Genomic DNA, 16,108 nt, shown 5'->3' with positions numbered 1-16,108 from the left:
AAAGAGTAATAAACTAGAGATGTTGAGTAATTGTAGCATTGAAACCCCTAGTAAAACCTTTCTACTATCCTTTCAAAGTATGAGCCATGTCCAACCAAATATTACTCACCACTTCAACCAACGAGACCCTATGTTGATGAAAAATAGCATCGAGCCTTCCAAGTATAGTATATGGAGGTACTATTGAGTAAATCCCATAACGGTTACATCTCCTTCTTCCTAAAAACTACATGGTCACAAAAGAAACTCAATGCCAATCTTAAGCTAAATTGCAATTGTTCTTATATATTAATATAAAATCTATGTTCATTTCATTTTTTGCGTGAAAATTATCATTTGCTTCAGCTTTGACATGAATAAGGTAATATTAATATTAAACAATCCATATTTTGTTGACAAACTAACCCCCCCCCCCCCCCCCCCTTCAACCTCTTCTTAAGCACTCTTACCAACTAATGGATGTTAAAAAATGAATGGTGGTAGCTTGTATTAAAGTAATTCCAGTTTCGTGAATTCAATACCACAAAGGTTATACTTGACTTGATGGAACTGAAGGGGTAATCATACTTTTAGGGACAACATCCAAAATATCCCAATGATTTTCGTAAGTTCCCTAAATGCCCTAATCAATCCATCTCGAGCAATTATATGGCCAATTCACTCCATTCCTCTTTTAATGGATTGTCATGTGAATTTTGGGAAATAACAAAAAGTTTAAAAGGCATTTCAGCATTAACCTTAAATAGCATAAATTTATGCCATCTCCCCAAGGTGGGTTTACATTAAGAACTACGAGGTATGGCTACATGAATTCCACAACATCAAATCTTTTTGCTTCCAGGTTTGTGATTTGAAATAAGAGAATCTGCAAATATAATGCCTCATCAATGACAAGGAGACATACATAATTCTCACGATTGCTCCAAATCGATAATTTCTCCTTCGATGGTAATAGCTAATTTCTCACCATATCTACATAGTTCAGTTTTCCTTTGGAAGGGCTTAACATGAGATGCAATGTAGTATACATGAGAAAACATATGCCTTGTCCTATGGTTTTTGACCAGTTTCCTCCAGTTACTTAATAGGCTGATAACAATTAGATCAAATGTAGTATACATGAAAACACTCTTCCTCCAATAGCTTCTGACTAGTTTATTCTATTTAGTTAATAGCAAGTCAATTGTTATTTATGGCAAATGAGGGTGGGGGTGGGAGTTGAGCTCCCAATTTATCCTCCATACTTCCCATATCTGCAAGTTTCAAATAGATTTGCTTACTTTGGGGATAGATCTTATGCCCCTGAGAAATCGAATACACATTTCCACTTTTATCAATCAACCAACAAAGTTCACTAAACTCCTTCGCTCTATTTTTCAATCTCAAAGCTTCAATCTTGTTGGCTTCTTCTTGCATGCCAGCATCTGCATAAATGTTACTCATACAAACGTATGCAGAAACATTATTCCCGTCTAACCTTATCAAATGTTCAAATATACGAATACCAAGCTCCACATTCCTCCATTTCTTACAAGCACCTAGAAGAGCCAACCAGAGCTCCGAACTATCCTCATTTGGCGCTTTCTTGATCATTGCCATGGCTTTGTCAAAGTGTCCAGCCCGACTAAAGAGATCGACCATACAAGAGTAATGTTCTGAAGTCGGAGTGAGATTGTAGACATTGTTCATACAGTCGAAACACATTTGTCCCTCGTCTACTAGCCCTGCGTGACTACATGCCGACAACAATATATTGAATGTGACCATGTTTGGCACAACCCCCTCTTGTCTCATTTTGTCAAATGATTGTAACACACTTTGAACCTCTCCAAGTTGGGCATATCCACTTATTAAAGAATTGAATGAAAACACGTCTCGGGTAGGAAGCTCATTGAATATATCTTGTGCTCGATCAAGCATGCCGCATTTTGCATACATATCTACTAATGCTGTGCCAAGCATGATATTGTCTTCTAATAAACCATCTCGCTTTCTAATTTCAGCATGAAGTTCCTCTCCTTTCTCAAATGATCCAATGTTGCCACAAGCTTTCAAAATGCAAGCAAAGGTGATTGCACTAGGGGAGAAGCCCTCATCTTGCATCTGCCCAAAACAATTCAGAGCTTCCACATAAAGCCCATGATACACATATCCCGCAATCATCGCGGTCCAAGAGACCGAATCCCGTGAAGGGAGTTCATTGAACACTTCTTTTGCCTTTTCAAGCATACCACACTTCGCATACATGTCCACTAATGCGGTGTTGAGCACGATATTATTGTCTAGTAATCCATGCTTCTTAGCTTCAGCATGTATCTCCATTCCTTTTTCTGCTAGTCCAGTGTTGCTACAAGACTTCAAGGCACAAGCATAAGTGATCGCATCAGGAGATAGGCCCTTATCTCGCATCTCACAAAAGCATTTCAATGCTTCATTATCATAGCCTTGATCAGCATATCCCATGATGAGTGAATTCCAGGCAACCGAATCCTGTCTTGGAAGCTCGTCAAATATTTCTTGTGCTTTTCGAACCATGCCACATTTCGCATACATGCTCACCAATGCAGTGCCTAACACCATGTCTTTGCCTACTAATCCTTGTTTCTTAACTTCTGTGTGTATCTCTTCTCCCTTCTCAATTGATCGTATGCTACCGCAAGCCTTCAAAACACAAGAAAAGATCGCTGCATTGGGAGAGATGCCCTCAGCTCGCATCCGTTTATAGCAATCAAGTGCCTCCTCGTTAAGCTCATGCCGGACATACCCAGAAATCAACACATTCCAGGATGAGAGACTCCGCAATGGAAGACCATCAAACACTTTCTGGGCTTTGACTAGAGCACCACATTTAGCATACATATCTACCAACGAAGTGCCAAGCACCACGTCTTTATCTAAAAGCCCTTGCTTCTTCACCTCAACATGCACCTCTTCACCCTTCTCAATGTTTCCTACTATGCCAGAAGCCCTCAAAACGCAACCAAAAGTGACAGCATTCGGGGGGACGCCCTCACCTTTCATTCGTTTATAACACTTTAGGGCCTCATCTCCAAACCCATGTTGGGTATATCCACCAATAAGAGCTGTCCACGTTGTCACATCTCTTATTGGGAGATCATCGAACACTTCTTGTGCTTTCATGAGTGCACCAGACCTAGCATACATATCCACTAACGAAGTGCAAAGCACAATATCTTTCTCCAATAAGCCATGCCGACAAACCTCATCATGTATCTCTTCTCCTTTCTTTACTCCTAAAAACCCCATACTTCCACAAGCTTTCAAAAGGCACGAAAATGTGAAGGCATCAGGTGAGAATCCTTCATCTTGCATACGCTCAAAAGATTCTAGAGCTTTATTGCTTTGCCCATGTTTGACATAGCAAGAAATCAATGCATTCCAACATACAACATTTCGACTCAGAAGATCGTCAAACACTTTTTGAGCCTTTTCCACTGCCCCACACTTTGCGTACATACTGATAAGGGCAGTATTTACGTAGACATCTTTCTTAAAAGATATCTTTTTGAGGATTTCACTGTGTATTCTACTCCCTTTATCCAGATCCTTTTGTTTTCCGCAAGCTTTGAGGGCTTGTAAAAGAGAAGCTCTATCATCATCACCATCATCCATGGCGACCTTATACTTCTGATTTTCTCCATTCATTTCCTCCTCATCTCTTGATAAGAGCTCTACCTTCACCCACGGAGGATTTTGAGAGTTATGAATCCACAAAACCCTCTTTGTCTTCTTTTGTTTAAAAGCAGGGGAGGTTGAGCCACTCTACATGAGTAAAGAAGAAGTTCGTCCATGAGACCTTATATGAAAACAGACGTTTGTTTCGGCATAGTGTGTAATCTTACATAAAGAACGGGCCTTTTTTTTTGTTTTCTTGTACACAGATATGCTAAACAGAAATCATAACAGATTTCCATAGCTTACATACGGTGTGGGATCAAAACAATCAGCAGGATTTTTTTATGGGGGTTTCTTGAGTTACCTTATTGTTTCGTATGTGCCAGTACGCAGACGGATCTATAAAGAAATCCTTCCAGGCAAGATCTAGCTCTCTGTATGACATAATTCAAACTCTCTGCTCTCCGTAGCTGCTTAATCCCAGCTGCAGATTCTGCTGCTGCTTCTTCTTCTTTCTACCTTACTGGGCTTATCCTTTTGGAGGGGGGGGGGTATGTGAATATAAAAAGGTCATGGGTTCAAATCCCACATACTTTCACACCCGAAAAGGTTGACAAATATGTTATGTTTTTCTTTTCAAAAAAATTACTACTCCCATTAGTAAAGTCAATGTACATAAGATAATATATAGCAACTCATATCTTACAAGCCAACTTGCATGGTTACAAAGAGATCAGCATGTACAAAGGAATCAACAAAAAAATAAGCTAATAATCACCGCATCAAGAGGGACGAACGGAGGACGATGAGCAACCTTCCCTTGGACAATCTGGATAATAACAGCATGCATCCGATGAGCACAATATTACTCGACCACATACCCTCAACGTGAGCCTCATACGACCCTAATTTAGCATAGACATCCTCCAATCTCCTCACGTGGCAACGCCCACCTATTTGCGATGTTTGGTAGCCTTGGTGGAAACAACCATTGTGTTGGCTAATAAATCCACTTTGCATTGTCGTCCACCATTTGCAACATCGGAGAACCTCTCCATTTCAGGACGAAACAGCCTCTAACTTCTTCATTCGCATTCAAGGTCCCCTAAATGCTTTCAAACTCTCCTTGTAACGTAGAAATAAGATTAAAGTAGATCATCATTAAACTCTCAGTCGATTTACCCGTGAAAGACTCTTTGCATCTAGATAGCAACACTTGCCAAATTGTAGTGTTGGCCACTAATAACCAAATGTCCACGTATCATGAACCCCCCTATATTAAGGTTTGTACAATTCCATGCACCACCTTTGAAGAAGGACTATTTTCATTTCACGCATGGAACCACGCGGCCAATTCAATAGCCAACCATATAAATGTTGCGCTTAATATATGAACATTAACCCCATACTGAGCCAAGATTCTTAAGCTCCTCGTCCAAACTTATTGGGCAAGCGGGAAGCTCCACAAATAATGTGCGATGTCCTCTAAACTCGCTCCGCAAGCCTTGCAATCGCTCATGCCACCGCTTTTCACAAGCCACTCTCTCGTTGGAACAGCTTGATGGGTGATTAACCAGAAAAACACTTTGACCTTTTCAGGGGGGATGAGTTCTATATCCTACTCCTGGTTCTATCCATGAAGACCGAATCGACAGTTACATGGGCTCATTTGTTGGCGCACTTCTCACGTGAACAAATAAATAGTGATGGGGCTTTTCCACCCAACTGGTGCAATATACTACATTAGATGATGGTGCAATATCAAGGTTGGAACCTCATATGATCCCCCCATTGTATGTTGTTTGGCCAAGCTTTTACATCCCCCCAAATAACCAATCTACCTGAAGCATATCTTCAATCAAATCTAGAATTGGAGGTTTCAATATGTGGCATGCTTGTAACTAAAACAATGTATCTTGATAATTGGAAAGAATATGAAACTTTCTCATAGCTATCCTAAATGCCATGATTCTTTTTGGGATTTTAGGATGATATCATCTTATTATTTCACTTGCAAATGGCTTCTCAAAATTTGCATGAAAAATTCTCCTTACATGTAGAGTTACTTTTTCCAAATAAACCCTTCATGTTGAGAACAACTCGCAATTTTGGATCAATTATCTTGGACTTTATTTGATGAAAAAGAAGTGATGATTTAGTTTTTATTTTATGCTCGAGGATAGCCGAAAGTAATAATAAACAAATTGAAAATACTTTGCAACAATCTAGAAGTAACTTAAAACTACGTGAGTTTTGTAGAAAGTAAATCTTGATGAGGATGTTCAAAATGTAAACTTGTTTGTGCTTTGCATAGCTATTTGGCTTAGACCTCCATTTCTACTAGAGAAAACAAGATAGTTACTTGGCTTGTACCCCACTTGTATCGAGTACAATCACTTATTTGGTTGCTTATTTCTTGCCCATCAAAATATATCAAACCACCAACCCGTTTAGCATCACAATACGTGCCCAACATAATCCCTTAGCCAAACTTAGATCTTAAACTTAATCATACCATTCATATTACCAAGAGATTGCACTATTGCACAAACAAATCAAAATAAGGGAACTTAAGAACATGCTTGTCTTTCTCCTAAGTGGCATCGCACATAGTTTGATCCAATTATTTAATTTTGAATTTTCAAATATAATAAAATATTAAGGATAAGTATTCCGACCACCCCTAGGTGAAGGACACGAGACAAACATAAAATACCATAAAGACCCCACAACACCGCATATTAACATATGTAATACCTTGGTAGCCGAATAACTCATTCTAATAAGAGAGCTTCGCCTCACTAGTAGAGTTTCAACAACATCTCAAGATGTCGTAATGAAGAGGGTATATAATCACCCTTATATAGTCCTAACACCTAATGCTCCTTGACCACCATGAATTATGATTTGTTATTATAGGTCCTTATGATTTTGTCCCAATCCTTGGGATAATCGGTTTCCCAACTATCCTATCCCTAACCTATAAAATAGCTTATGAACCTGTCAAAAATATCATGTCTATAACACCTTATGGGCCTACTTTTTTTTTCTTCAAAGATTTTTTTCAATAGTATTAAGAAAAAATGCTCGAAGGCTACAACTTGAACTTGTCTGCCCAAAAGCTTACAACTTTCTATGTACAATGATGTACAATAATCCTACGACCGACGATAGGACTTTGTAGAAGGTGTCTTATGGGCCTACTTTTGATGAAGAATCTATTCACTTACTCATACCAAGCCCTTGAGGTTGACTTCAATTGATATAGAGATATATGCAAAACCTTACAATCATTCCTTCCATGTCATGTACATAATGTGAAGCTCAATAGTTCCTCCACAAATACTTTATCCATATTGAAAAGTGGATTTCTGCATTCATCTCCTATGGTAAGCAAATTCCCAATGTAGACAATAATAGGACCCTTTGAATCCTTCTTGCCTTGGAATTAGAGCCACTGATTCCTTAAATTTGGGTTCCTTCATCTACACATATCTTTGACTTGAAACGTTGCTCAATATTTGACCATTGATTCATTAAATTCGTTTTCAACATTCTTCACTCACTTGGTCCCGCTTTCTTTCTTGTATAGTCTATCAATTAAAATCCAAGGTTGATATCATGAAAAATTTCCCGATTCATATGGCTTTCTTCCATGTAGGGTCTTTTTTGCCATACTTGGATTCCCACGATATTCTTGGATTAATGCCACAATTCAACTTGCTTTTTTTGTACATTTCCATTGAGAAGTTGTCATCTAATATCCTCAAGTGTCTCAAACATATTATATGATATAATCAACATACTCATTCCATATATTACTGAGCCCACATACTCACTCTGAACATGGCCCTCTTTCTTGTCTTCAAGGCTCACTACATCATCGTCATGGTCTTCATCTAGGAATTTTGGCTTTTACCTCTCTTCCATTAGTTGACATACGCAATACACATTCCTTTTATTTCCTTAATCTTTTATGACTTGAGGTATGTAGAATTCCATCAAACTCCATGTGTCAATTGAGTATGACCTTTTTTCCAATTGGATTATATAGTCTATTTTATTGGACTCTAGTTTGGATTGGCAAATGTGCATTCCATGCTCTTGGCATCCAACATAGTCTTACACATTTTAGTCGCATCACATCAAGGCAACCAAACATCCCAAGATGAGTGGCCAATGTTTTCTATCTTTATCATACATCATGCCATCACTGTTATGTATTCATTGGTTACAATTCTTTCTAATATTGATATCTTTTCTATAATATTAGAGAGGGAGGAAATCTACCCCTCATACCTATCTAAAGAAATTTCCCTGAGAGGGTATTTTTATATTTGTGTAGTGTTTGGTTGGATCAACCATAGATGAAACTTCTTTGTATTTTTTACCTCCTATAGAAAATACTTCCTATGGTTCTTGCTCCTCGTGAAAGCCTCCCAACTTGCCTTCACCTCAAATGCGGGCAACTTAATTACAAACACTTCTATTTGCATTGTCTACAATATTAGGAAACGTTGGTGCCCAAAATACTAAAGCCATAACCATTCCTATTATTCTAACACTTCAAATTGCTCCCTACCACAAGGAACACTCCATAAGTGCTCCTCAAGTTTCATAATCACATTCTTTGACTCGTCATGTGTCATCACACTTTGCCATCTCTTTATGATTGTGCTTGAGCACTATATCCGTGAGTTTTGTGAACTTACTAATATCTACTCCTTAGCTTGTCCTATTTTTCTTCATTTGAAAATGCTTAAGCCTTCTTAATAAACTGGAACCATAACATTTGGATTTTAGGCTTATGCCATTCAAGATGGCTCATTTCATTCGGTGCAACACCAACACCATGACTAGTAAAAGCAAATTGGACCCCCTTCTTTGTGAAATCGTTTAACTCCATTATTTGTCAAATATATATATATATATATATATATATATTTGTAGTGTTCCATGTGTGATTCTACAACACTAAATGCATAAACCTCTATGGTTGTAGAAAGGGATGGTGTATCACTTTGTGTTATCTTTTACCCGTAGTAGAGAAAACGTAATAGATAACAAATTTGGTGCCATGAGTCATGTTTGTGGCCCCAAAGAATGCTAAAACATCATTATAATCTTTGTGCAAGGCTCTTAATAAAATGACTCCAGCCTTCATTACCAAGGAATAGGCCATAGTTGAGATGGAGGTATCAACAATTTGGGGATCATAGGGTTGTGTGCTTATTGTATGATAAAATAATTTCATCATGAATGAATACATATTTGACCATTTATCATTTGTAAGCTTCACCTTCAAATCATGTCCTATATCCAACATAGAGTCCACCCCTCTCTAACTCATGTTCTTAGTTCCACTCTCTCTAAATCTAATTCTACAAACTAAAAATTAGAGAGAAAGAGGAAGTTTGAGAAGCATAAAGTCCAACCCGTGCTAAGTATTAACTCTTAACTATAGCATGAGAAGCCTATACAAGTTTGTGAAACATAGCGTCTAACCATCTATGAGTAAACCTTGCATTTAGAGAGAGAGAAGCTTGTATGGGAAGCCTACAAAGAATTTGATCATAGAGTCCAACTCTATGAGTATACCTTAACCTTTTGACCTAATAGTTGAGAGAGAGAGTATGAGAACCCTACACTGAATTTGATCCCAACATTATGAGATTATTATTGAATTGTATTGATGACATTACCTTTTTTCACCACAAGCAAGTGGTACACATATGAAAAGGAATTAGCACAAAAACATGCACAAGTGACCCACATAATATGTTGTTATAATGCATGATATTGTTTTAATGAGTGATACATGAAGGTCACAGAAACAAGTGCTCTTATTGAGATGTATGCAAAATGTGGAAGTATGGTTGAACCTTAACAAGTCTTTGCTATAAGACAATCAAGAAGTCTTATTGAATGGACTTGTTTAATTTCAGGATATGCTCGAAACGGAGAAACTATACAAAAAACATTTACCACAATTATGGTTTCAAATATCGTCTCATGGACTGCACTCAAAAGAGGCTATAGAGACCTTGTATATGCCGAGGAGGTGCTCTTGTTAGTTTTGAACAAATGCAAGACAATATATGTATATTGTTTACTTTAATTTTAATACCACCGGAGGATTTTTTTATAGAAAAAAAGGAATTAGTATTGTTAATTGAGATTGAGTCAAATGAACAACATACAAATGCCTTTTTAAGCAACAAATGTTGTTTTTAAATGATTTTTACAACACATACCCGACGTTCTTTTAATGAGTTTACTCTTAGTCATCTTCGCCTTTTGATAATTATATTTAAACAATGAACTTCTTTACTTTTTCACCATTTGCATATTATATTCATCAATCCACGAAGACTATTCGGGGTATAGTTGACATTTCCCGACACATTATGTATGATTATAATCAATATTGGACATATAAAGGCATGCAATGTTTGCGCTTTGGTGCATTTTATCTTGTATTGTTAACATAGGTAATTTTAATAGGAGCAAACTTTTTAGTTTGAATGATCTCGAATTTAATGCCATTGTACATCAACCCCATTACTCGAGACTAGAACCCACAACTGCAAGCCACTCACCACTATATTTAGATTTTCAATAAGGTAAACTCGTGAATCTATGATAATTTAATACGTTTTAGAGACATCTATATTATGTATACAGGGAATGCTTTCACTTTGTGATTTAGCGGAGAATGTCTTGTTCTCTTCCTATGTCTTCTTACTTTAGGATCTCGAGGATTGAATCAAGATGTAAAATCACTATTACTAAGTCGATGTTATAATGTGGTTTCCTGTCTTGACTGTCTAAAATGTTTAGAACGTCATAAAGGCAACCAATATGAGTGAAATATTGTACAAGAATTTGGGAAAACTATGTAAATTGCATATACAATCGTAGATATTCAATACATACTTGTGTACATACATGCTTTAAACAAAATTGTGACAATACCACTTCAATTAGCGAAATTCCCAAAATGGCACTCAAGGTTACAAAATCTCAGAACGCCCCTAAACAAACCCTCACTTTGTTCGCTAATTAAACCACTAAATCAATGTTATAATGTGGTCTCCTATCTTGACTGTGTAAAAGGGTTAGAACGTCATAAAGGCAACCGATATAAGTGAAATATTGTACAACAAATTGGGAAAACTATGTAAATTGCATATACAATCATAGATATTCAATACATACTTGTGTACATACATGCTTTAAGCAAAATTGTGACAATACCACTTCAATTAGTGAAATTCCCAAAATGGCACTCAAGGTTACAAAATCTTAGAATGCCCCTAAACCCTCCCTTTGTTCGCTAATTAAACCACTAAGTCGATGTTATAATGTGGTCTCCTGTCCTGATTGTGTAAAATGTTTAGAACGTCATAAAGGCAACCAATATAAGTGAAATATTGTACAACAAGTTGGGAAAACTATGTAAATTGCATATACAATCATAGATATTCAATACATATTTGTGTACATACATGCTTTAAGCAAAATTGTGACAATACCACTTCAATTAGTGAAATTCCCAAAATGGCACTCAAGGTTACAAAATCTCAGAACGCCCCTAAACCCTCCCTTTGTTCGCTAATTAAACCACTTAACTTTGAATATTCATGCCCCATGTTGTTCAGATGATTCGTTACCAATTACCATTACAATAGATTCATGATTGCAAGCTTTTCCCATTTGGTTTTTTTCGTTGTGCATTAATGCACGCTAGGCTTCTCGAGGTACTATCTAGCAACCATAATAAATAAGAGTGGCATTCGAGGAATTATATATAGTACACGAGAAGTACACTCCCAAGCCAACTAGTAATAAGAGAGGCATTCAAGTTAACCGTAGCAAAGGAGAGTGCCACTAAGGAAATAGTTGGAAGGAAGGTTGTGTGAACCGTTAAACAACTGATTCGCAAAAAGCCGAGATCTTGACCCGAGAACACCTTTTGTTGGTTGGTAGCCTCATCATGATCATCATCATAATAATAGCCCAGTTGTAGGGTAAGCTGATTAGGGTTAAACTAGTGGTTTTCGGAAATTATAATAAAAGCTGAAAGGCGAGCACTTTCGAAATTATAGAAAATTGTGAGAGGGGCATTTTCAGAATTACAGAAAAGGACAGACTCTCTCGTGTGTGAATTCAATCCTTGAGTATAAATACAAATACAAAATGTTTTCTCTTCCCACGCTTTCGTTCCTCCTCCTCCTACCTATTCCACTTCTGAAGGATTCATGGCGAAGCTCTAATTTCCACTGCTAAGCGAAGACACCACAGATACACACTCACACATACAAGCACACACTCAGAGGTAAATAACAATCTATAAGAAATGTACCTCTATCCACTTCTCATTTCCTTTCTCAGTTTACAATCAACACTGTATTCTCCATAGCTGCAGGAACTGTTTGTGCATTCCGTTATTATATCACGACTGTACACTCGTGTCATCCTTTCCTTACCGATATTGTTACCATTCTCAGTTTGTTATATTCCCTTCCCGTTTCTCATTCTTAGATAAGCAGGCCTTCTTATTATTAGAAGGTTTGATTCATCTTCTCCGTGGTAGTAATCCTTACTGTGCTTCCCGTAGCATTATTTTATCTTTTATACTGTAAGTTACCTATGCGAGCGTTGCATACGTATTTTCTCTATGTTGATAGCCATCCATTTCGCTAATGGAGCTTACATTTTCTCTGTAAGTGTGCACCCACATGTTTGTCAAAGTAGTGGCTCCTATTCTCTGTCTAACACATAAATACATGTGCAAGTTATTTAAGCTGTTTTTAGTTAAATCGTTCCTAAGAAAAATATCTTCCAAAGGTTTTTAATTAGCTCATATGTTAGGTAATCATCTATTTGATTAGAAATCCATTTCTTGATTAGAAACCCATTTCTCTTTGCACAAATACTCCAGTTTTTGAGTTTATATGATGTTTACTTTTGTAACATGATTTGACCATGGCACTCCCCACTCGGCAAAGAGTATAGAAGACTTGCTTCATTAATGATATCTATTGCTTTGAGTTGTTGACAGATTAATAGTTTGGTCAGCTCTCCTTCAGAGATAAAGGTAAAAGTTCAACACTGTACCGATCAATCAAATCAAACCTGCGTAGCATGGTTCATCTTCAATCGTGAAGAAATACGTTCCTTTTATACTAACCGGAAATGTAAACATGGTTCCGAAATATTTATTTTCCCGTCTTTCTCCCATTACAGTACATCAATTCTCCCTTATGGTTTCACATAGGAATTACAGACAAAGCAAAACAGTATTTATTCTAAGAAAAGACCTGTAGGTGATTGGCAATATTGAGTTACCTCTTCTGAGGTCAGTGTCATCGCCAAGTCCACAGAAATGCTGAAAACGGTGCTAATAGGAATCAACCTGTAATGCTCTACATGCTTTACTCAGATATTGTTCCAATATTGATACCGATTTGTTGCCTGTTCATCTGAAATAACTCGTTGTAATAAATCCGTTTTCTTCAATACTTGGTCGATGATATTCTCTATCTATAATGGCAAGATTGAAATATTGTTGTTTGGTCTGTCCAATGTCATGCGATGAACTTGATTAGATGTAAGTAGTTTGTAGATTAAATAAATGGTAACGATGATTTTGACATGTTGCGCAATTAAATATATAAATTAAAATTTCATCCCAAACTTGACATCAGAAATCGACGACGCATAAGCAGGTTCTTCAATATGTCTCGAACAGCTCGAGCTACAACAGAGATTGAGAAAATGGCTAAGAAATTCAGTCGCGAGTTGAAGAAACTGGAAAAGGAAGAGAAACGACAGAGAGATCAAGAAGAAGCAGAATATCAAGCATCAATCCTACTTATAGGTCATTAATTTATTAATAAAGTTCTGCTTATGAATTTAAAAGTGTATGCTTTAAGATCATGGAAAAAACGTTTTGTGATTAAAGAAGCTATGGTAAAAGAGAAAAGTCTGGCATATCAGATACGTGTCAGATTAAAGGAAAAACTTGCATTTTTGTGAATCTTAAATCTATGTAAATCACATATATCTATTATATATATATATATATATTAAAATGGTGATAATGATGATATTAGAACAGATGATAACAACTATAACAGGAATATGTCGAAAGCTGAGAGATATGAGAAGGCGAGAGAGATCGAGCTTGGAAGTGGACTAAACGCTCTTTCTCGCATAGTTTTCAAAGCGTTTGCGGAGAAGATGCTTCCATTAAGCTACGATCCTGAAGCTTTCTACACAGTCGAGCAGTTCAAGAACATAGAAAAGGAGAAGAATATACTGTGTGCATTCGCAAGGAATCTAGGCCTAGACGCAGTAGAGCATAATAAGGTGGATTGTATGTTAGATCAGAATACGAGTGTGGTCAGTTTGAAGAACGAGATAGTAAAAGAGCTTATTAAGCGAGGGAAACTTGCCAAAAAAGGATCATACGATGAAGAAGAAGCGAAAAGGGAAGCGGTCAAGCCCATATTGGAGACATTAATGGTTTTAGACACAGTGTTGAAAGGCTATGGAGGCAGAGCGATTCTGCATCAAGTAATGCCGTCTCAGATGCCACAACCGATGATAAGCCCTATAGACCTTTTCAACTATGCAGGAGGAGTGTGTGTATGTTTCTTACAAGCATTAAACGAAGGTAACAGTAATAATACGTCTGCTAGGCCATTGAACCTCATGATGCAGCAGAAAGCTATGGAGGACGCCAAGGAGAGCGTGGAGAACAAGGTTTTGTCTGAAAGAACAGCGCAGGTGTTAAGCACACCAGGTACATTGGTAGATATCTTAGGTGTTGGTAATAATCCTTCTTCTTCTGCCGGTCATTCTTCAACAACAATAACATCAGGGCTTCGTCATCATCATGTTAACTATTATGTCCCTAGTACAAGCAATTCTTCTACATTGAGCCCTACGGCAAGTTCTAATCCTTCTTCTTCTTGCTGTGGCAGACCTAGCGTGCAAATTGTGCCGCCATGGAGCCGTCGTGCTAGTGGTAGTCGCCATTGATGTCCTTACTAACTAATTCAAATCGTAATTCTTCCTCAACACCTTCTTAAATTCTGTCGACACCTTCTTGTTATATGTTTCTACTTACTTACCTTGCTAACCGAACCTACTCTCTTGAAGTTCCTAGGTGGAGTTCTTCCTTCTCAATATCTTATTTTCAGATTTAAGGAGGACAAAGACATTAAATGAATGACTACCACTAACATCAAACTCAGCGATTTTGCATATATTTATATATATAATTGTTTTTTGAATACTAGGTGCAGCGAGTGTTTGTACGTCTTACAAAACCTGATCAGTACTATGCTCTCCCCTTCCTCTCTCTCTCTCTCTTTGGCTCTGCTCAATGGTCCATACATAACAGATGTCCATCTAACGAAAGCACACGCTAGTTCGTGGTAGTCGTAGTATTAGAAGTAGTTTTCATTTCTGTATTGTACACAAACTACTATAGTATATTGAGGCTTATACCTTTACCATTCATTAGATACAAAGTATACGAAGCGTTACAAATTCATGATACGTTTTGTGCATCTCAATACTTCACCTCCAGTATATTAGGATTTATGCATACATTATTAGCTTACGTTTAATGTATCTCTACAGTATATTTGATGTGTACATACATTCCACGTTTAATGCGCCTGTATAGTGCAGTTCAATTTCATTATGTCGTTGGAATGCTTTGTTGGTAGTAAGTCTAGGCAAATATTCTACATGATTTTTAGGTGGAATACCTACTTCTTTGCTCTACAATACACTGAGCGACTGACTGACTTGACTGACTCTCTAACTTCACTTTCATTTAATGTTGTCTCTGCTATTATTGTGACTATCCAATAAGTTATGTAGTCATTCTTATAACGTCCTTATCTATCTACATCTCCTTCTTTCTGTCTGTGTATGCGTGTTGTTGACCTAGAGTCTAGGGTCATCACTCGCAAGTGCCAGTGTTTTAATGTGGCTTAATTATCATAGAACTTAGGAATACTTATCGTATTGTATATATGTATGTGAGTGTGGCTGTGTACGTTTCTCTATGGCATTTAATGACTGTGTCAGGATCAACGAGCTTAAGGATATTTTTTGTTTTTTTTTTCATCTTTCCTTTTTGGCTGACAACCAGTATATTTCTCTGCTCTTCCTTCATCATTCTTCTCCTGCTGTATACACATACATACATACATGCATATAGCAAAAAGTGGGGAAGAAAGCCTTTATTACACATACATACATACATACATGCATACAGCAAAAAGTGGAGCAGAAAGCCTTTATGACTGTTTTATATTTCTTGCCTCATTTCTCTTCCCGAAGGGCGATTGATCATTGCGATTAAGGGAAAAAGCAAGTATGTATGTTGCAGACGTGATATTTACTGGTTGCCGTCTGGGTGAGGATGACATTGGACCACGTGCAACTT

General features: G+C 37.3%; 2 protein-coding genes across 5 annotated transcripts; one reads left to right on the top strand and one right to left on the bottom strand.

Annotated features, from left to right (window-relative positions):
* Nucleotides 1-1,116: 1,116 nt before the first annotated feature.
* On the bottom strand, nucleotides 1,117-4,164 carry LOC147863593 (pentatricopeptide repeat-containing protein At1g06140, mitochondrial-like). The gene is made up of 2 exons (XM_087319498.1): nucleotides 4,001-4,164; nucleotides 1,117-3,783 (listed from the first exon to the last, which is right to left on the bottom strand). The coding sequence occupies exons 1-2, from the start codon at nucleotides 4,079-4,081 to the stop codon at nucleotides 1,180-1,182; spliced, it is 2,685 nt and encodes an 894-aa protein (XP_087175624.1). The 5' UTR covers nucleotides 4,082-4,164; the 3' UTR covers nucleotides 1,117-1,179.
* Nucleotides 4,165-11,849: 7,685 nt separating this feature from the next.
* LOC147863592 (uncharacterized) lies at nucleotides 11,850-14,941 on the top strand. 4 transcript variants are annotated; one of them, XM_087319113.1, is made up of 4 exons: nucleotides 11,870-11,974; nucleotides 13,347-13,519; nucleotides 13,760-14,446; nucleotides 14,628-14,941. In XM_087319113.1, the coding sequence occupies exons 2-4, from the start codon at nucleotides 13,378-13,380 to the stop codon at nucleotides 14,699-14,701; spliced, it is 903 nt and encodes a 300-aa protein (XP_087175239.1). In that variant the 5' UTR covers nucleotides 11,870-11,974; nucleotides 13,347-13,377; the 3' UTR covers nucleotides 14,702-14,941. The 4 variants fall into 4 exon arrangements, with proteins under 4 accessions (XP_087175238.1, XP_087175239.1, XP_087175237.1 ...); XM_087319112.1 differs by having other exon boundaries at nucleotides 11,850-11,967; nucleotides 13,342-13,519; nucleotides 13,760-14,941; XM_087319111.1 differs by having other exon boundaries at nucleotides 13,760-14,941.
* The last annotated feature ends 1,167 nt before the right edge of the window (nucleotides 14,942-16,108 follow it).

The sequence above is a fragment of the Azolla caroliniana genome, unplaced genomic scaffold (genome assembly GCF_043228905.1).
Source record: "Azolla caroliniana isolate FFs.n. ecotype wild unplaced genomic scaffold, voAzoCaro1.0.p SCAF_5, whole genome shotgun sequence".
NCBI lineage: Eukaryota > Viridiplantae > Streptophyta > Polypodiopsida > Salviniales > Salviniaceae > Azolla > Azolla caroliniana.
This window is presented reverse-complemented; position numbering and strand designations above follow the sequence as displayed.

Coding starts and splice junctions, on each gene's coding strand:
- LOC147863592 (XM_087319112.1), top strand. CDS start 13,378: ATGTCTCGAACAGCTCGAGCTACAACAGAGATTGAGAAAATGGCTAAG. Junction 13,520..13,759: donor AGCATCAATCCTACTTATAG/GTCATTAATTTA, acceptor ATATTAGAACAG/ATGATAACAACTATAACAGG.
- LOC147863593 (XM_087319498.1), bottom strand. CDS start 4,081: ATGTCATACAGAGAGCTAGATCTTGCCTGGAAGGATTTCTTTATAGAT. Junction 3,784..4,000: donor GGCACATACGAAACAATAAG/GTAACTCAAGAA, acceptor TTACTCATGTAG/AGTGGCTCAACCTCCCCTGC.